The sequence below is a fragment of the Chlorocebus sabaeus genome, chromosome 3 (genome assembly GCF_047675955.1).
Source record: "Chlorocebus sabaeus isolate Y175 chromosome 3, mChlSab1.0.hap1, whole genome shotgun sequence".
Taxonomy (NCBI): Eukaryota; Metazoa; Chordata; class Mammalia; order Primates; family Cercopithecidae; genus Chlorocebus; species Chlorocebus sabaeus.
Window position 1 is genome coordinate 5132377 of NC_132906.1, and position 22288 is coordinate 5154664.

The 22288-nt window shown below is 39.7% G+C and overlaps 1 protein-coding gene across 3 annotated transcripts in view; it reads left to right on the forward strand.

The window, feature by feature from the left end:
• ATP8A2 (ATPase phospholipid transporting 8A2) overlaps window positions 1–22288 on the forward strand; it is a 636199-nt gene that overhangs the window by 312919 nt on the left and 300992 nt on the right. For all 3 annotated transcript variants that reach the window (XM_008021766.3, XM_037986897.2, XM_037986898.2), the window contains one exon: window positions 1604–1776. In XM_008021766.3, coding sequence (XP_008019957.3) covers window positions 1604–1776 — 173 coding nt within the window. The remainder of the gene's footprint in view (window positions 1–1603; window positions 1777–22288) is intronic.

Consider the following 22288-nt stretch of genomic DNA (forward strand, 5'->3'; position numbering starts at 1 on the left):
GATGAATAAATAGTAACAGGAGGAAGAATGGGCTTTACTGAGTGTTTGCTGTGTGCCAAGCCCTGTGCTAAATAATTTATGTTGATTAGTTTATTTGTTCATAAGAAAAGTGCTATGAAGTGTTTTTAGCTCCCTTTTACGTATGAGAAAATGGCAATTTAAAGAGGCTAAGTATCTTGCTGAAGGTCACAGAGGTAACAAGTAGAGAGCTTGGACTAGAACCCGGGCCATCTGACCACAGTGCAGGGCTCTAGACCACATCTTTCTTAAATAAATCTTTATGAAATTGTCAAAAGTCACTTGTTGAGAATAAACACTGAACAATAAGACAGTTTTCTGGAACCTGTTTCTCACTTTTTAATAGTAGCTGATCCTCAATATTACTAGAGGTAGAAGGATTCTTGTTCGTTAAACATACTTCTGGAAGATTGTAATTTACGTTATCATGTAATAAATTGCATATGAATGTTAATTAATAGTCATCTTCCAGACAGAATAATTTCAGCAGAATTCTGTTTCCCGATTAACTTAAACTATATTTTTTATGAGACCAAAATTACATTCTTATATTTGAGTGGGATATCCTATTCATAGTCATAAATTCACTGTGAAAACAAGACCATCTTTTTTTTTTTTTAAAGAGTCTCACTGTGTTGTCTAGTCTGGAGTGGTATGATCAGGGTTTACTACAGCCTCCACCTTCCAGGATCAAACTATCCTCCTACCTCAGCCGGGACAACAGACATGCAGCAGACATGCAGCAGACGTGCACCACCATGCTTGGATAATTTTTAAATTTTTTTTATGGAGATGGGGTTTATGTTGCCGAAGCTGGTCTTGAACTCCTGGGCTCAAACAGTCCCTCCTGTCTCGGCCTCCCAAAGTGCTTGGATTACAGGCATGAACCACCGTGCCCAGCCCATTTTTTTTAAAATCTAAAAAATGTTTCTGTGCTTTAATTCCATGTCATAATGGACATTACACCAAGATGCTTTTAAGACTGGTAGTAATGTTTTGGCAGGTGTCGGCAGTTTAACTTGATTAGATACTTTCTGTAACACGGGACAAATGATCAGCTTATTTCTTCCACTGGCAATGCATGGAGAGAATGGTTTAATCCGAAGATCTCAGCAGGATTCAGAATTAATATTTTGTCACATTTTTATATCCCTTGATATCTTTTGGATGCTTTAAAGATTATCTTGTGCAAACTGAGAAATGTTAGTGTTTGCCATTCAAGTTCCAATAATGCTATCTTTCCCCAAAAAGCACATTTGTTTATATGGAGTTTTCTATTCTAGGGGCACCAAGAATAATGTGTATGTAGTGTAAAGAAGTGGATTATTGTAAATTTCAAAACAGATCTCACTATGAAGATGTTTGCACCCATAAAACAGACCCAGAGGGCATTCCAGTGAAATTTTAATGTGTAAATGCACAAAGCTGAACTGTTAGTATATTTATATTAGTATATTTATATAGTTAGTATATTTATATTAGAAGTATATTCATTTCAAGAAACTTAATTTTGAATTCTATTTTTTTTTTTTTTTTGGTATTAAATACTCAAAATATGTGATTTTCCCCTGTACTCTTGTTTCAGGCCACAAGGGCAGCCATTACTCAGCACTGCACTGACCTTGGGAATTTGCTGGGGAAGGAAAATGACGTGGCCCTCATCATCGATGGCCACACCCTGAAGTACGCACTTTCCTTCGAAGTCCGGAGGAGTTTCCTGGATTTGGCACTCTCGTGCAAAGCGGTCATATGCTGCAGGTAGGAGCGTGCAGGCTGTGCACAGCTCACGCTCTGCTGTGTCTGTATCCCGTGTTTATATGAAAGAAAGGGATGCATGGAAATTCTCGGTTTAAAGTTTTCATATCTATCTAAAAAAGCCAAAACAAAAATACAAATTTATTTTTAACTGTTGGTGCACAGATTTTGCAGAGGCAGTTAGTGGCTTTTACATTTCGGTTTTGTTTATTGTCTTCTGAGAAGATAAAAAGAGTAAGGACCAGGGCTTCCAGTCACATTCACCATGGGGGATAAATTGGAAAAACACTGGCTCAAGCCCCTCTGAGAAATTACTGGGGTCCAACTTACTGCACATGTCTGAGCCAACTTCCAAGACTTATGGGACTTTGATGCTTCTTTTCTGACGTTTATTGGGGTATTTCTTTTCAGTTAAGGAGGGACTTTGGTCGGGTTCATGTGATAGCAATTTTTGTGGTAAGATCTAACCAGAAATCTTTGTAAGTTCTTCATGGAGTCTGGGAAGTTTTTTTTTTTTCCATTGGCAGTGGTGGGGTATTGTTACATTCCATTGACTGCTGACTACGTGGAGGTCTAGTTCTGATAGAAATATGAAAGTTGGCCGGGCGCGGTGGCTCACGCCTGTAATCCCAGCACTTTGGGAGGCCGAGGTGGGCGGATCACGAGGTCAGGAGATCGAGACCATCCTGGCGAACATGGTGAAACCCCGTCTCCACTAAAAAATACAAAAAAAAAATAGCCGGGCGTGGTGGCGGCGCCTGTAGTCCCAGCTACCCGGGAGGCTGAGGCAGGAGAATGGCGTGAACCCGGGAGGCGGAGCTTGCGGTGAGCCGAGATCGTGCCACTGCACTCCAGCCTGGGCGACAGAGCGAGACTCCGTCTCAAAAAAAAAAAAAAAAAAAAAAAAAAAATGAAAGACAGAATTATAAGGACAATAAACCCCTAGAAAGATGAGTGGTCATGAAAGGTCACAGAGAGCTGGAGGGGCTGGCTAGTGGAGCATCGGTAGTGGAAAGGCACGTCACTTTTATGCCTGTGGTCACAGGATATTCAGGGACCATAGGGATGAGGACAAATTCAAATGTGTTTGAAACAGTGAATGATGAGTCTGTTGTACCTTTAAGTCAGGAAGCCTGGTGCAGCTGTGAGGGACCTGGTGCAGGGAGCAATGGCCAGAGCACCTGAAAGTGAAGTACACTGCTTCTGGGTTTTAGGATGGCCTCCTTCTCTTTTCTTCAAACAGCCTGATTGTGATACAATTCACATACCTTACAGTTCACCTGTTGAAAGCAATTCATTGGCTTTGAGTATATTCACAAAGTTATATAACCATCATCACAACCAATTTTAGAATATTTTCATCACCCCATAAGGAAACTCCTGTATCCATTATCAGTTAATCCCATCTTCCTCCACTCCTTCACCCCCACCCCAAACAACCAATCATCTACTTCACTTGGCTCTCGAATTAGCCTGTCTGGGACATTTTCACATGAATGGAGCCATAAAAGAGATGTTCTTTTTCTGACTTCTCTCCATCCCTGTTGTTGCATGTGTCAGTACTTCGTTCTTTCCATGACTGAGTAATATTCCATTGTTTAGATGTACCACATGTTTATCCATTTCTCATTGTATGAGAATTTGAGTTTTTCACACTTTTTGACTGTTATGTGTAATGCTACTGTGAAGATTGATGTGCAAACTTCTGTCTGGACATGGGTTTTCGATTCCTCTGGGTATGTACCTAGGAGTGGAGTTGCTGAGTCATGCAGTAACTCCATGTTTAACCTTTTGAGGAACTGTGAGGTGGTTTTCCAAAGTGGCTGCACTCTTTCTGTTCCCACTGTCTATAGGCAATTGTTCTGGTTCCTCCATATCCATGCTAACACTTGTCACTAGCTGTCTTTTTGATTAGTTAGCCTCGTGGATGTGAAGTCGTATTGCATTGGAGTTTGGGTTTGAATTTTTCTGTTGATTAATGATGTTGATAATTTTTTCATGTGTTTATTGGCCATTTTGTATATCTTCTTTGGAGAAATGTCTATTCAAATCCTTTGCCCATTTTTAAGTTGGATTATCTTTTTATTATTGAGGTTTCAGGGTTCTTTAGCTACTCTGGATACAAGTTTCTCATCACATGGGTGATTTGCAGTTTTTGCCCTGTTCGGTTACCTTTTCACTTTCCTGACGGTATTACTTGCAGCAAAATTATTTTGACAAAGTCCTATTTCTCTATCTTTTTCCTTTGTGCTTTTGGTGTCATAGCTCATGAGCTTTCTTTTTAGAGTACTGATCCTGTGCTTGCTTTCCTGGATTATATTTGAGCAGTTTAGATTAGGGCTATGCAAATGGAAAGAAGGATGGAAAGAATGGTGGGGAATATTTTATTCATAAATTTCCCTTTGTTTCTTCATTGTAAAGCTGCTGAGTAGGTGGGTACCTAATCATATGAATGTCTCCACACTGGAGATTGTTACTGCTCTACCTCAGAGCCGTGAGTCACGGTGAGTCAGCCGCTTCTGCTGTCACTGCCCTGTTGATCAAGGGGTCGTCCCCCTGACTTGCTGGTGGACAAAAACAAGTAACAATGTGGAAAAGTCTGGTAAACTGTAACCCAATGCAAACACGCTAAAACCTTGTAAGTTTTTAAGAGGGAAATCAAAATGAGTCCGTTGGGTTCTCAGGGGAGAGCCAGGAATGCCTGCAAGGGTTTACAGGAACATGCTCTTTTCTTGCCAGGTGCTTGATACTAAAATACACACACACACACACATACGCACACACACACGTGCGTGCACACACACCCCCCATACCTTTTTCCCCTTCTCGCTGTGACTGCTTTGTGTGTCTCATAGACTGTATGCTTGAAGACTTCTCAGGGGAGTTCAAACTGGAATTGGCACAGAAAGAGGAAATTTCAAATTAAATCCTGTTACAGTCTACAAAATGGAAGCATTAATTGAAAAAGGGAATTTAGGATAGTGCATCATTTTCTTGCTCTTGGAGACATTTCCTGGCTGATCTCATACTTAAGGTTTTAAAGAAATCAACATGTACTTAAAAATAAAAAAGTACTTGTACACTTCAGATGTACTTACTATTCATTGAAAATTTAAACTTAAGCTAAATTCAATATGTGGCTTCAAACGTAAATTTGACCTTAATTTTCACTTTTCATCTTCAAAGTATAATCGTTGTGAGAGTACCTGTTTCTCTAATAATGAAAAAAGTAATTTTTTTCCAGAAAATAACTGGCCTATGAAGTCACGAAGCATGTTCTTATCAATATTGATTCAGAGATTGGTGAAGTTGTATAGAAATAAATACCTTTAAACTAAAACAGTATTTTAGGTGGCAAAAAGAGGGGAATGCAAGAATTTGTTAAATATGTTGCTGAAATTAGAATCAAACAATTTCCTAATTATGCATTTCTGTACCCAAATATTTTCCATATGGTTAAAATCCTAGAGAGGTCATATATAGTCAGTGCTCCAGTACAATTTGCTTTGTGTCTGGCAGGGATGTTGCCATGTAATTTGTTGAAGTGCAAACTGGTCCTGTCCAAGGTTTCTATTGTGGGCTTGCAAGTATTGTGACATTTACATTGCAAATTCCTAGTGTCATGGATGAATAAAGAGAGGAGACATGGTCTTTGGCGTATAAGTGCAAGTAGTGAATAAGAGACTATGTTGTTGTATTTGCCTGTATTCCTTTGCATCTCACTGGTGTTGAGGGTTCTTCCCTTGAGGGGTTCTCTTTTTCTTCTGTGGCACCTTTCTCTTCTCCTTAGTTATCTGTCTCCTTTATGGGCTTTCTGGCTGCCTGTGAAATGTTGTTTTCCCAAGGTTTTACCTCGGTCCTATCATGTTCCCACTCTGCATCTCCCCATGTGCCTTCCATCTAATGTGTAGGATGGCCTCGTTCATCTTATACGTTAGTGACTTCTCACACCAGCTTCACATGGAATCATCTGGAGAACTTTTGTTTGTTTGTTTTTGAGACAGAGAATTGCTCTGTCGCCAGGCTGGAGTGCAGTGGCACGATCTCAGCTCTCAGTGCAACCTCTGCCTTCCAGGTTCAAGCAATTCTCCTGCCTTGGCTTCCCGAATAACTGGGACTACAGGTGCGCCCCACTGAGCCCAACTAATTTTTGTATTTTTAGTAGAGATGGGGTTTCACCATGTTGGCCAGGATGGTCTCGATCTCTTGACCTCGTGATCTGCCCACCTCGGTCTCATGAAGTGCTGGGATTACAGGCATGAGCCACACTGCACCCGGCTGAGAACTTTTTAAAAACATATTTTCCTCAAAAAGCTAAATCTGGAAAATACCATATGACCCAGAAATTCCACTCTTAGGTAGGTATACACCCAAAAGAATTAAAAACAGGCACTCAGACAAGACTTGTATGTGCATGTTCATAATGTTCATAGCAGCACTGCCCACAGTAGCCCCAAACTGGAAACAACCCACGTGGGAATCCATGCAGTGGAATATGATTGAGTCATAAAAAATGAAGTAGTGACATGTGCTACAATGTGGATGTACCTTGAAAACAGGCTGAGTGAAAGAAGCCAGTCACAAAAGACCACATATGACATGATGCCATTCCTGTGATACAGTCAGAATAGGCAAATCCGCAGAGCCAGGAAGCCGGCTGGTGGTTGCCAGGGGCTGGGAGGAGGAAGAATGGCGAGGGACTGCCCGGTGCGTATGGCATTTCCTCTTGAGGATGATGAAGTGTTTTGGAACAGGCTACAGGGGATAACTGCACAATGTTGTGACCATACTAAATTCCACTACATTGAAAATGGTCAATTTTATCTTATGCGATTTTTACCTCAGTAAAATATAAATAAATGGATAAAAGAATTCATCCATTTAAATGAAATGTTTGTTGAATTAGAAAACTGAAATGTTTGAATGAAAGTTCACTCATTTGAATGAAATGTATGTTGATGACCAAAAAACGAATCCTTTGAGCAGAAGTTTTGTTATTTTAAATGAAACGTTTGTGGAAAGAAAAACAAGGAGTCTGATTCCCAGGCCCTTCCTCAGAGCAATAAGATCAAAACTCTAGAAATTCTACGAACTCCCGACGGCACCTCTCTTTTCCTTCGTTATCTACTGATTCTAATGAGCAGTCAGGGTTGAGAAGGCGACTCCCACCATCTGCTTGTCCGGCGTGGCTCCTCACTTCAGCTCCAGATCTGTACATCCAACCGCATCTAGGACTTTTTTTTTTTCTTTTTTTGAGACAGTCTTGCTGTCTTGCCCAGTCTGGAGTGCAGTGCCATGAACACAAACACAGCTCACTGTAGCCTTGACCTTCTGGGTTCAAGCGATCCTCCTGCATCGTTCTCTCAAATAGGTGGGACTGGCGTGCCACTATGCCTGGTTAATTTTAAAACAGTTTTTGTAGAGCTAGGGGCTTGCTGTGCTGCCCAGGCTGCTCTCAAACTCCTGGGCTTAAGTGATTCTCCTGCATCCTCCTCCCAAAGTGCTGAGATTACAGGCACGAACCACAGTGTCAGGGCCTTTTGGCAGCGTTAGCAAGCATGGTTTTATATGTACGGGACCTTCAGAGAGATTGAACCATATAAGCACATTATTACATTGAAGTCAGAAATTAAAGTCTCTTAATTTGTTTATCCTTTTCAGGATCGTATTTAGTTTTATAAATAAGGAAATAAAGGCCTCACAAAAATTATATCATCTTGTCTGTGGCCTCAGCTAGGAATGGAAGAGACAGCATTTTATGTTCTATCTGAATAATATCAGGGCCTATGCTCTTAAGTCACACATTTGGCTGTGTCAGCTAATTCATTGTCACACATGTTTATTACTGATAATACAATTTTGCACAAAAGTTTTGCTTTTAACTTATTTTTCAACTGTCTAATATGTTTAGACTTAAGAAATCAGTATAAAGTCTTGTAGGATTTGTCATTCTCCAAAGGGGTAAAAATTATGTGGAAAATGTGTAAACCATTTTTAGTATGTTCAAGAAAGAGTTCTCTGTTCTTCCCCCTTTCTCATTTTCCCTTTTCCTTTGAAGGTCTTTATTTTTGTCCAAATGGAGATAATTTCTCTAGCACAGACTACCAGGGGGAGAGGACTTTGACTCTTGAGAACACTCAGAAATCTTAAAAGTGACTGTCTCGTCAGGAAGAGAGTCATGAAAGAATCATCAGTGTCCCCCCTGTGAGGACGTTAGTGATGGCCCTATCAGACTCCCCAGCAAATACAGGTGACACGGGGGCCTCTGGGCACCGCCTAGTTAGCAGATGTGATTTATGGCTTCACGTCTCTGGGCAGGAGATGGAGTGAAAGGAAAACACCACGGCAGGGATTTCCATGGGATGTGCAAATTAAGGGTTTCCAAAGGCATCATTTATTTTCTCTGATATGTTTAGACTTCTGTCTTTCAGGATAGATTCAAAGATAAACATGTATAAGCCTTCTGTGATATCATAGATATAAAAACAGGAGAGAGAAAAAGGCAGAGTGCATGCACTCAGTGTTTAAAAAGACTTCTTGGGTTTATTTTTCTAACTGTAAGAGTGATTTATATTTTTTGGTAAAAAGTTAGAGAATACAGATAAACAAGAAGAAAGAAAATGGCATTCATAATCCCCCAACTAGAGATTAGCACTGTTGACAATTGGTTGTGAACTCTTGATCTCCTTCTGTGAAAACACTTTTCAATGGACGAAGGGTTACACCTTTTACAATATGCAAAGTCAAAGGTTATACACAGTTTCTATGTCAAATTTGAATATAAATGTGTTTTTTAAAAGCATAATGGCATTCTGTTATATGAAAACACAGCAATTAATTTATTCTTAATTGATGGATAGTCAGGTTAACAATGTTTTTTACATGAATAGTTGCAAAGACACTTGATGATTTCCATAAAATAATAATGGATTCAAGTATAAGCAACATAGAAATTTGCAAAAGGACTTGTAGCCTTAGACTCGGAAAGTAAGATGAATTGGCTTAGAGTCAGAGAGAGATGACTAGTAGCTTAGTCCCTGCTGGGACAAACGTATTCTCCTCTGTTCAGTAAGCATAGTATAGATTCCAAGCCCCAGTTTGGGGTATGTTAGCCTCACTAAGAAAGGGGAGCAGTTTAGAGGTTATTTTGTGAAAGTATATATATGTATATATGTATATATATCCTGTCCAGCATTTTAACATACTGGCAGTGTATCATTCCCAACGTCGGGTCAGTCTTCCAGACTATCCTATGCTTATCACTCAGCCTGCGTTAAAAAACCTGGTGGACATCTGTCTTAACTTTATACTACTTAATGTAGAAAAGAACTGGCTCTTCTGATTTGGTTTCTTCCCCAGCTTCACTGTTTTACCTGAATGAGGCATGATGGATAATAGGAAATCAGAACATTATGCATTTTGTGTGTGGTGTCTTTCAGCCTGTGAACTACACACAGAATTATGTCAAAATAGCGTTCAGATGCAGTAATTAGAATTGTACCACCAATTGTGTTTTAGTTGGCCTCCATATTGGTAGGGATCCAGTTATACGCTTGCACAAATAAAACTTTTCTTTAGTTTCATTCGTGATGTGATTTCTCAGCATCCCGAACGTTTAGTTATAAGCCACCTTCCTCCTTTGACACCCTATTCCAGAGAGCATTATTAACTTGTCGAGGCTGTAAGTCTATCCTTGGGTTGTTTGATTGTGGCTTAGCATGTATTTGCCCATTTGTTGATTGCATGCAATTAAGGTAGAATTCACTTTTAGATAGGTTTTTTAAAATTTAGCTCTAAAATGAATGTTATTATTTGAAGGATTACAGCAATTTTATTTGGTTCTAAATGGCTTCATTGTTATTTTGTTAAGGATGAACGTGATCAGATGTAATAGTTCTTCAGCACCATCTTGAAGAAAAAAAAAAAAAAAACAATTTCTCAAAGCCCAAAGTTTAAACACTGTTTTTCCACCCACAGATCTTACCATAGTTTCTCTGGAATAAAACTAGACTGACGCAGATTTTGTAGTATATTAAAAATAGCTCACTTGAATCATTGTAGAGGCCAGAATATGTAGACACTTGAGTATTAATCTAAAGTAGGAAAAGGAAACCGTTTCTAAATAATTATTTACAACTTAGGAAAAAAAACAAACCTTTTGAAATTAAAGCTAATTTTGATGATAACACCTTTAGAAACGGAGGACAATTCTCATCTTAAATACCTATTGCAGCAAATAATGTATATGAATTATTCTATAAGATCAACTTCTAACTATTAAGGATTTCTGATGTTTTGATTCCCCTCTAACTAAAAGTTATATAGGATCACTATCTGGGTGTTACTGTTTCAGAAATTAAAAATAATTAGCCTGTCAACTTTGTTTCTTATGTCCTGGACTAATAAAACAATTTGGCAGGGAGCAATATAGTACATGTGATAAAAATGTGGACAGATATTCAGCATAAGATTGAAAGTATGGGAAGCTCTTCTGTATGTCAGCTCTGAGCTGAGTGAACAGACACGGATAACATGTTGGGAATACTTGCCAAGGGGTATTTAATAATGAGGGTTGATCTATAATAATATGCTATGTAATTGGGAACACGTCTCTTCGGAGATTTTTTTTTGGCTTATAAAATTGTTACCATATCATTTTGCTTATGTAGTAAGCCTGCTTTTCCTGATGGTTCTGAAACCTGATTTACATGGCACAAGTTCCCTTCCACACACTAATGTTTGTTTGCAGAGGCTCAGATGCAAACTGAACAGTGGACGTCAGGAAGCCCTTTCCTCTTTTGGCAGTAGTCTAAGAATTATGGTAATAGGGTCTGTGTGATCTCCCATCCATCCGCACTGCAGCTTTCAACACATGAGGACCCTTGTGAGACACCAGAAGAGCTCACAGACACGTGACTTTTCAGGACTCTTCCTGTGTTGTTTTTTCCTTTCCCCTTTTTCATGAACGATTACTTCATCAGTGCATGTCATTTTTGACAACACTGCTTCCCAAATGAAACAGGGTGATACAAGGTCACACTGTGGCCTAAAATTCTGAAGTAGAAGCTCATAATATTTGGCATCTTTCCTACTAGAAAAACCGGGAAAAAAAAAAGTCAAGAAAAGAGCTTAATTAAACATGCAGAATATGTCATGAATATGTATGGCCCCAAGTCTTGCCTTATGATGGTATTTGCACTTAAAGTGCTTTTTCTCCTCTTTCCTGTGAAATCGTTCAGAATGTGTTTCATTAGTACAAGAACGTGTCATGTTAGCTTTCATTAGGAAAAAATTTCACTTCTGACAACACTGACACCTTTCTGATTGAAAGTATGCAAAACAGCTCTTACGTTAATTGGTCCCAAAGAAAATTATGTTATCCGTTTTCCTGTCTATACATCTGACACTTTCCCTCATCTGTCACCCCCTGAATTATCAGTGCTTTCCCTTGCCTGATTTTGACAGCCAGTATTCTGCCTATGACTTTAAAAACCACAGAAATCCTCCATACCGGCAGCTTTACTGTCCTCCAGTTTGAATAGGAAGCACCAAGATTACAGTCAGCAAGGTGTAGCCGCATCTACTTCTACGCCACATCTAGACTGCAGTTTCTCTGTTTTAAGCCTCTCCTGTTGTTTCTTACTCGTTTAACTTTAGAGAGGAAACAAATGACAAAGAGGATTGTTTATACTTTTTTAGTATTTAGTCTTACTGAGGGTCACAAGTAGATTTTGTCAGCAGGAGCTAGGTCAGACTGACAGAGCTAACTAAAGTTGCCAAACTTTGGGAGCCTGTGCTTGGTTTGAGTTTTATGATTGGTGATGTCGGCGCCTTATGGCCATTGTCATCTGCTGGGTCAGCAGAGTCTGAGAGGGTCTGTTGAATGATTTGGTTTCTGTTGTTTCTTGTTAGCCAGTTAACTGAGCTCTGTGAGAGTCCCAGGGCTGAATTGTCGCCAGTGGTTTAGTTTCTGACAGGCCTGTAAGTGAGAGAGGCAGACAGACAGAGACAGACAGACACCCCCTCCCCAACCATCCCATCAAGTTCTTGGCACCTGGGTCATCTGAGCAAAACAGAACATGCATTTTTTTCTCTTACTAAGCAAGTAAGTGGCGTCCTTTCACCACTTGGCCACACCAATCATTAAAGACCAAAGTAAATACACCAAGTTGAAGATAATCCTTTCACAAATATACAAGTGTGAAGTTAAAACTGCCTGTCAATCATTTGTGCATTTTTCCTTACTCTTGTTTGTTTTAATGGATGGGTGTTGTTTGAAGATATTAGAGCTTGAGAAATGAGGAGTCCCGTGTTATCACAATTATCTTTCCACTTTACACATAATTGAACCTTAAGTTCTTAATTTCTCTTTTAAAAATTATGATGAATAGATACTGTTTTTTTTTTGAAACAGAATAACAATAGTAGGGAATCTATGTTTCTATGTAGATACATGAACACGTGAATATACATTTAAGCTCAATGTTTTCAAACCCTGATGAGAAATGAATTTTGAACGATCAAATATGGGAACAAGTTTTAACAATAGTATAGAAGGAGATTGAGTCTTTTTTTAAGGGAAAAAAGTAAATGTTGAATGATATTAATTTAATGACGACACTTAGATCTGAATTGATGATCCTGTATACCTGTAACTGTAGTATTAGCCTATGCCAATATAAACCTAGTTATAATACTTAAAAATAATGAATAATGAATGCAATTAAGGGCTGATACCAACATTTCATGAAGTTTTGAAATATTTATAATTAGAGAGGTTAAAGAAACAAAGTAGAGTCTTTCTGTGGTCATATTTGTGTTTCCTTTATTTGAAATCTGCTGCCAAGAGTCTTGAGTGTAATTCATCACTGGGTGTCTTGCATTTGTACATTTCTGCTTCAAAATATCTCAAGCTGAAGTTTTCTTTGGTTTAGTGTCACTTGTGTTTAGATAATGTTGCAGGAGAAGGAGACTTATTATTTTTTAAAATTTTTTATTTTAAATTATGGATACGTACTAGTTGTACATATTTATGGGATAAATGAGATGTTTTGATACAGGCTTACAATGTGTAATGATTAGATGAGGGTAATTGGGGTGTTATCATCTCAAGCATTTATCATATTTTTTGTGTTAGGAACATTCCAACTCCACCGTTTTAATTATTTTGAAATATACAATAAATTATTGTTAACTCTAGTTACCCTGTTGTGCTACTGATCTTGAGATCTTATTTCTTTTATCTTACTGTATGTTGGTACCCATTAGGCAGCCCCTCTGGATCTCCCCTCCTCACCACTGTTCCCAGCCTCTGGTACCCAGCATTCTGCTTAGGAGAGGACTTTTAAATATCTTATAGGTCTCCGTAAGATCGATTTTGTATTTGATCCTAATCTTTTTTCGAAACAGGCTTTTATTAGTGTGGTTGAACAGGTAACCACACTGCTTGTCAGGCCAACTCCCAGGACTGGCCAGGCTGTTCACTGTGGCCCAACTGAGGAAGTGCCTATTGTTTAAGGTTGTTGGGTGAACACAAATGGCACAGCCTTTGCCTGCCTAGAGGACTCAATCTGGTGGGAAGGCCCGTCTGGTTATGACAAATAGTAACACAGTCACAGCATGAGGTGCCATGAAGCTGAATGTTGGAAGATGACAGAGCCTAGTAAGCTCCAAGGGATGAGTGTGTGGTGGGATATCCTAATGCCATCACGATGCTAGCACTCAAGCTGTTGCAATGTCCAGACCCTCTGCAAACACTTAGCATCTACTACTCCCGAGAATCCTGAAAATGAAGAGAAAAGTTATTGCTCTTATTTTCTAGGTTAGCAAACTGAGGCATAGATGAACAAAGATATATTCCTGAGGTCATCTAGGTATTTTTTTTTTTTTTTTTCTGAGTCAGAGTCTCACTCTGTTGCCCAGGCTGGAGTGCTGTGGTGCGAACTCAGCTCACTGCAACCTCTGCCTCCCAGGCAATTCTCCTGCCTCAGTCTCCCTAGTAGCTGGGATTACAGGGTCGTGCCACCACACCCGGCTAATTTTTTATTTTTAGTATAGACAGGGTTTCACCATGTTGACAAGGCTGGTCACGAACTCCTGACCTCAAGAGACTGGCCCTCCTCAGCCTCCCAGAGTGCTGGGATTACAGGTGTGAGCCACCATGCCCGGCCGGTCCTGTAGGTATTCGTGAATGGTTCCAGGGTTTGAACTCCGGAGTCCATGCTGAAAGACTTTATTCTGAAGATCATGGTGTGGAATTAAAGGATTTTGAGCAGAGTAACAGAGCTAGATCACAGGCTGGGCATGGTGGCTCATTTCTCTAATCCCAGAATTTTGGGAGGCTAAGGCGAAAAACTTGTGTGAGGCCAGGAATTCTAAACCAGCCTGGGCAACACGGTGAGACCACATCTCTATATTTAAAAAAAATTTTTTCTTTAAAGCAAACAGAGCCTTAGGAGAAGGCAACACTATGGAGGTCAAGTTAGAGTTCATATGCAAGGTAGAGGCCCTTGTAATACTTCAGTTTAGGGCAGGGTAGACCTCCACTAAGGTCCCAAGTCTCTGGCACATAGTAGGTGTTAAAAAGAAAAGTTGAACTGAATTTCTAGATTCTCTGGAATGGACTATGATCCGGATTTATAGTCATGTAAGAGTTAGAATCTGTAATTCTTAGTGACTGACTGAATGTACTTGGGGATGGTGAGATAGGGGTAGAGGTGAAGCACTGCTGTAAGACAGCCCATGTCAGAGGGGGTCCTGGAGGAGGATTTCATTTCCAGCATTGTGAGATGTTTAGAATTGCCACCAGCTGCTGGGTGTTCGGTTCTGGTGCAGATAGGATTCTGCCAAGCCCGTATTCTCCCAGTTACAGGGTATCAATCTATCTGAAACTAGAAAAAAAAAATCCCCCTTTATTTATTTTGTATCTAGCATTTACAGAAGGCCCATTTCTGGTTAGTCACCATAGTGTTCAGGGCTATAGGATGAAAAGGAAGGAGAAACCACGAGTCGAGGATACAGTCTCACTCCTGTATCAAGTTACTTTGCTTCAACCAGCTGCGTTTATTAGACTGTTCTTTGACTTTTGGCTTATGAGTCAGGGGTGTCCACAGAGTTCCCCATTAGAAAGGAATTCTTCCACCTGTCTCTCAGTCTGCACAGGACCATGAAGCTCTTCATCTTCCAGGTATGGCGGTGGCGTATGTCAGTTAGTGCTGCTGCCTCCTAGCAACCCTGGAGCCTGGAAGATGAGCCTTGTAGGAAATCCTTCTTTCGAGGTGCACACTCAGGACTAGGAGAAATGTTGAGGAAGATGAAGGATTCTCCCATAACTCAAACCTCCTGGGCAGGAGACTGGCAGGGCCAGACTTTGAGCATCCTTGCTGAATAATAAGCCTGTTTGGTATGGAATCCACGTGCTACTGATAGCAGGGTAATGCTGTGGATTTGCTGAAACCGTAAGGGACTAGATGATACATAAAAAGGATATCAGTGATCCCACGAGTGTGTAACACAAGACAAAAGACATAATAAAAGCCAACCTAATACTAAGCTTAGATTTCCATACTGCTCAGGCTGTGTAATAAAAATTCTTACTGTAGAATTTTTAATCGACTGGAGTTTCCTAGCAAACTGAATTTGTGTATGTTAAAAGGGTCGGAAAGTCGGGTGGGGACGATGGGTGGGGAGAATTGCTTGAGTAAGAGATAATGACCTTAAGAATATTTCCTTGCAAAATATACCTGGGAATTCTTCATGTTTAAAATTATGCCATTCCAGCAGCGATAAGTTATTTCATTTGATAAAAGCAAAAGTAAGAATTATCATCATGGAAGTAAAACCCTATTATATTCAGTTTACTATACCATGTCTTCCATTAAAACTATCCTGAGATTAACTTGATTTATCTTGTCTCAGTTGAAGTTTAGCAATTTAATCCCTAAAAATGTAGATAGTGCTCATTGTATAGACTTCTCCCCTTTCCCAAAATGATGTATGCTTCTCTTTTACTAAATTGTCAACTTTGTTAGTCCACTCCACATTTCAGTCTTGCTGTAAGTTTTAGAAAGCAGCAATCGCATCTTCTGTTTCCAACTTGAAAGGCATTTTTACAACTCTGTGTAACAAATTTCATCATTCCCACTACGTCTGTTTTTTTCCGATAGGGCTAAGAGGCAAGTTTTATTGATTTAGAATTTTTCACCAGTTTATATGCATTATGCTCTTCAAACTTGCTTTTATGTGTGCATGAAAGGATATTGATTTAGAACAAATTTATATTAGCCCACTTTTCAAAACCCCGCAGCTAATCAGCATTATTTTTGGTGCTATAGCTTTCATGTAGACATTCTGCAGGAAAAAACCAGAAAGCTCTCATTGCCATGTACCGAGATTCTCAGTCAGGATTCTAGAGAAGTCTGTCTTGAATCTAGTAGTTAGTGATTCATAAGTTTTTGTTGTTTATAACTTGGTACTTTTTTCTGAAGCTATTCCAGCCAGTTCACAAGTCTCCTAAGGATTATTTCAGAGGCAGGTCACTTTGTGTTTCTTGAGATGACTTTGAAATCCATCTGCGTGTGTGCTGAATGAATACTGAGCATATGTGCCGCAAACACGTTTCCTGACAGCTTGCCTTGTTCTGGGTCCTGGGGACCTAGCAGCTACCACGGTGGACGAGATGAGCACAGCCCCGCACAACCGCTGCCTCTGGGAGACTCGGCCTGGGAGAAGAGCTGGCCGGTAACAATTACGTAGACTGTACAATTATGAATCAGATGCTTGGTATCTTGTATTTCAGCAAGTAGATGCCTTTGATCTTAGGTGCGTTGAAATCTTAAATTTAATAGCTTCTCTAATGCCGTAGGCTGATGTAGATTTCTGTGGCTATCCTTAATGATCAGCTTTGATTAGCCCAGAGTTTGGTGTTAAAAGAGAAGTTATATCCTTCCGCTAAAAGAAAGAAAGAAAGAAAGAAAAAAAACAACAGCAGCCTTCTGGTGACTTCCTGTCTTTCTCAGAATTAAATTGAAAAACCTAGCGTGATGCTGCTTCTCTCTTGTTTTCTGTGTCCTGGCCATATTGGACTCCTTTCTGTTCCTTTGGCTCTCCAAGAAGACTTTGCCCCAGGACTGGAACAGGATTTTGCCCCAGTGACACATGGCAAACTCACCTGATTCATATCTTTGCTCAAATGTCACCTTCTCAGCTTGAGGCAGGGTGCCTTGAGTACTCTGGCTCTGTTAGTGTTGCTTTCCATATATTTATTTTGCCTGATAGCATTTACCACTGCCTGACATACTATTACACTTTCGCCTGATTATTGATAATCTGTCTCCACCCAAAGGAATGTTCATTTCATTAGAGCAGAGATTGTGTCTCCTTAGCCTTCTCTTCCATCCTCAGCACTGGAAATGACACGAGACACGCAACGAACACTCAATAAAAATTTGCGAATGAATGAATGATGTGATAGGCTACCCAAACTGTCACTTTCTGGGAGGCAGCCTACTCCCTTCTCATGACAGTTGCTGAAGTTATGCTGAGTACAGTGGTGATCGTAACTATGGAAAATGTTTAGAGTGTCAGGGTCAACTTTTTCCTCCTTTGGTTATTTTTCCAGTGCAGGACACCTGCTCAGCTACTTTTATCTCCATGTTCTTGGCTATCTACTTCTAGGAAATTGACAACCATGTAAGAGAACGCAAAAGTCTCTCGGAGGAACCAAGGAGCCTTATGTCTCTAAGTTAGCATGAGTGCAGGGTGCTCTTAAGATCTCTGCTTGGACACTAGAAATAGAAAAAAAAATGTATGAGGAAGTTTGGATAAATGCTTCATTTGAAACTTTTATACCTTGGCATTTGCTTTCCCATTCTCATGCCACTTACGAAGGGTGAAGTTGGCTTCATTGACATTTAATACTGTTGAAGTCTATTGTAAAATCAGTTCATTGCGTTAGTGTTTATTGAGCAACTACTATGTGTATGTGTTGTGTTGGGAGTGGTACAAGGTGAGGCTGGAGGAGAAAACTGGGGCCAAATCACCCAGGTCTGCAAGTCTCATTGGAACTTGGACTTGCTCCTCAGTGCAGTGTGAAACCTTTGAAAAATTTTAGCAAAGGAATGATGTGGTCAGATTTGTATGTTTAAAACAACAGCTTTATTGAAACATAATTAGTGTACCATGTGATTCACACATTTGAAGTATACAATTCAAATTAGCACATTCATACAGCAGTATAACTATCACTGTTACATTCCATTTTAGAACATTTCATCACCCCCAAAAAGAAACCCTGTATCCATTAGTCATTCCCAATATCTCCAGTTCCCCAGCCCAAGGCAACCACTTATTTACTTTCTGTCTCTATAGATTTACCTATTCTGGACATTTCTTAGCAACTGGCTTTTCCCACTTACTGTAACATCTTCAAAGAGTCATTCATATTGTAGCACTTCAATTCTTTTTATTGCCAAAAAAGATTTCATTGTATAGATATATCATATGTGGTTTATTCATCACTTAGCGGATAGTTGGGTTGTTTTTTGCTTCTTGGCTACTATGAATTATGCTTCTATAAACATTCATCTACAAGTTTTTGTGTGGGCCTGCGTTTTCATTTCTCTTGGGTATATACCTAGGAGTGGAATTGCTCGGGTATATGGTCACTCTATGGTTAACCTTCTAAAACAGAACTGCCAGAGTCTTTTTCAAAGTGGATACACCATTTTACATTCCTACCAGCAATGTATGAGGATCCCAGTTCCACCATATCCTTGCCCAAACTTATCTTTTTAAAGTTATAGCCATCTTAGTGGGTATAAAGTGGTATTTCATTATAGTTTTGATTTGCAATTTCCCTGATGATTAAAGATGTTGAACAACTTTTCATGTGTTTGTTGGCTACAAATAGCCAGAATATCTTCCTTGGGAAATATCTGTTCAAATCCTTTGCCCATTTTTAAATTGGATTGCTTGTCTTTTATCACTGAGTTGTAGCAATTCTTTATATAGTCTTAATGTCAGTATCTTATCAGATACACGATTTGCAAAAATTTGTTCCTATTTATTGGGCTGTCTTTTCACTTGATGGTATTGTTTGTAGCACAAAAGTTTTAAATTTTGATGAAACCAGGTTTATCTACTTTTTCTTTTGTTGCTTATGGAGTCTCATCTAAGAAGCCATTGTCTAATCTGAGGTCATGAAGATTGGCTCGTATGTTTTCTCTTACAAGTTTTATAGCTTGGCTCTTACCTGTAAGTCTTTCATCTCCTTCTAGTTAGTTTTTGTATATGTTACAAGATAAAGGTCCAGTTTCATGCTTTTGCACATGGATACTCAGTTTTTCCAGTACCATTTGTTAAAGAGACAGTCTTTTCCTTTTTGAGTGGTCTTGGCCAGGTAAATATTTTTAAAAGATCACTGTCAGCAGGGTGTGAAGGGTTTAAAGGAGGAGCAATAAGAATAGAAGTGGGGAGATAAATTTGAAAAATATTAATGTAGCTCTTATTATGTGTTAAACATTGTTCCAGGCACTGAAACTGTGATCATATACAAGTCAGACATAGCCCCGGCCTCATGGAGGTTACATTCTGGTACTGAGGTTGAGGGATACAAACCTAACAGGAAAGAGGGAAAAAAAAGCAAATGCAGGGATGATAAGTTGTGAGAGAAGAAAGGGTGTTGTGCAGTGTAAGTTATATGACTACTGAATATATAAAGCATGAATTGCTTATTTAGTTTTTTCCTTTAATTTCAAAGGGTCAAACATGCCGACTCAGAGGCAGGTTAGCTAGAGTGGAGTTAGGAAAACACTCTTTCTGGAAAGAAAGGTGTCTTTAATCATTGCTGCCTGTACATGCCGCTATCACTGGTGAGTCTTCACCTAATGTGCATATCCACCTGCTGGCAGCATTGCCAGAGAGTGGCAGTCTGAAAGAATGGCCGCTTGTTCATTCGTTCATTCATCCGTCAGATTATGGTAGCATGGATTACAGAGGTGAAGAGAAATGAAGAGATTTGAGGGTGGTCTAGGTGTAAAATGGAGAGGATTTGTAGTCACATATGAAAGATAAGAGTGAAGAAGAAGGAGCTATTGAGAATGGGATCAGGGATTTGGGATTTTGGTAATGATGATAGCCATTGAGTGTTGAGAATGGACCAGGCTCTCTGTTGAGCTCTGTCCAGGCATTATTCCGTATGATCCGGAAAAAATTAAAAAAAAAAAACAAAACACCAGGGTAGGCACCACCACCACCAGCAGCAGCAGACAAAACCAAGGCTTAGGAGAGGTCAGGTCACTTACCCTAGATCACAAAACTATGAAACCGGATAAGTGATGGTGCCATGTGCTACTTTAATGAACTACTTTTACTTTGGTTGAGCTCTTCTTTTCAAAAAGTATCTAAAGATTGAATGAAGAAATATACAACAATTCTAACTAAATGTTTAATGAAGAAATTTTGAAGGGAAAAAGGAGACCAAAACCACTTTCTTGTCATCTCACCGACTGTGTGTAATGAATGGCTGTCCTTTGGTGGATATGTTTCCTTTTCGAGAGATCAGCCCTCATCTGAACGCCACCCTCAGTATAGATGCTGCTGGTCTTGTAGTATGTGCTTGGCTGTGTAGTTCCTGTGGTCTGGCATGTACCTAATGCACACGAGTTGGATTGAAGATTGAAGTTAACCTCGCTAATCGTTGGCATTTTAATTTCATTCCTCTTACTACATTATATGTTTTTTATGATAGTGCTTTAAAGTCCAGGCTTACAAGGAAAAGGAAACAATCTTGTAGGCAAGTCCCCAGGGTTTCAGTGGAGCAGATGGCAGGAGGGGTCAGGGCATGGTGTCTGTTGCCTGTTTCGAAATTATGTCCCGTGCACCCCAGCATTTATTCCCTTGATGTCAGCACTGGGCAGGTGATCAGATTTTAATTTATGTGGTGTGGTGGCCTTTTAGAGCAGGATAATAACATTGGGAAAATTGGGTTGAGGTCAATTTGTCATTTATTTTGTCCTAATAAAATAGAGTAAATCTTTCAAAACAGATTTACGTAAGTTCCTTGAATTGGAGGAAGCCTCAAATTTAAAACTTTGTTAAGGAACATCTTAACATCACAACGACTCGGGATCAGAAAAAATTTAGGTGACATATAAATTAGCAGAATTTTTCATTTGCTATTCATTTTTTCCCCCTTTTTCTTGCCCTGGTATTCTGAGTCTCTTGGCTCATCCTTTCGTGCGTATCATTTTGGTTTGGCTTATGAATGCTCACTGGCATCCTGGTGTACAACACTGAGAGCCAGTGGGCTGTTCTTTTGCTGCCATTCTATTGTGTCTAGAGAAATATCCAGGGACGGGGTTGTTTGTTTTTCCTGATGAGGTGCAGACGTCAGGAGTGTACTGAAAAACAGAATGCGTAAGAGCCAGCACCAATCTAGGAAACATCCGCCAAGAACACCCCCTGAGACAGACTGTGAATCACAGAAAGGAAGTCAGATTTTTTTTTAGCCCCAAATAAGAAAGATTAAAACACTAGTAAATTGTTTTAAATTGATTTTTTAAGGTTAGTTGGAAGTAAAGGCTTACAAACATGTACTGTTTATTTAGTGACAGATGAAGCTTAGAAGTGTTTCTTCTGTTTGATTGGTTGGCTCTTTGCATTGATTAGAACTAGATAGACAAGTTGGTACAAACATGGCAGGAGTGAAAGGGAATGGGCCGGCCCCTGGTGATGTGTAAGAACATACGTGTGGGTGTGGGGACAACAGTGGCGTGTTCTGCATGTTTCAGGGTTTCAGAAGACTTGCCTTGTTCTGCCCCTTTAAGTTAGACCTCCTGTGAAAAACTTACAGGTCAGTGTCTGGGAGTGCTTTCTCCTTGGACTTTCTCAGCAGAGCACTTAGATCCTGTGAATCCATCTCAGCGTCAGAGACTTCCGTGACTAGGCTCTACGCTTTAATTTTGAATGTCTTGTCATTTCATTTCATCGAAAATAAAACAATTCCACAATATTGCAGCCCTGTGCTGTCTGGGCAGCTACTCATTCTCCTTCAGGGATTGCTGGTTTTAATTGGTTGATTCACAGAGGAGAAGGAAAAACAGACAATTTGTTACTTTGGCAAGACTGGTTTTTCTAAGGATGCTACAGCCTTGCTGGGTCTCTGTGGCAGTTAGTAAGAGAAGCTGGCTTAGCAGCTCTGAGGTGACATGAACATTGCTGCTTAAATTGAAAGACTGGATGGGTGGGTGGGTGGGTGGATGGATGGATGATGGAGATAGATAAGGTAGATACTTGCGGCAAGCATTCCCAGAACATTTGTTACTCACCTCACTAAAATTACGCTGCTGTTATTCTGAGATGATGTGGCAGATAAGGTAGATTGAATCACTTAACATCCAATCCAATCTGCAGTCTGTATCTTTTCCTGTCCTGTAGACACTAGAAAGCTGAAAATCATCCTCTGGCAAGGAGGGTTCTGAAAAAGACTCGCTAGCCTGTCAGAATCACTTATGTA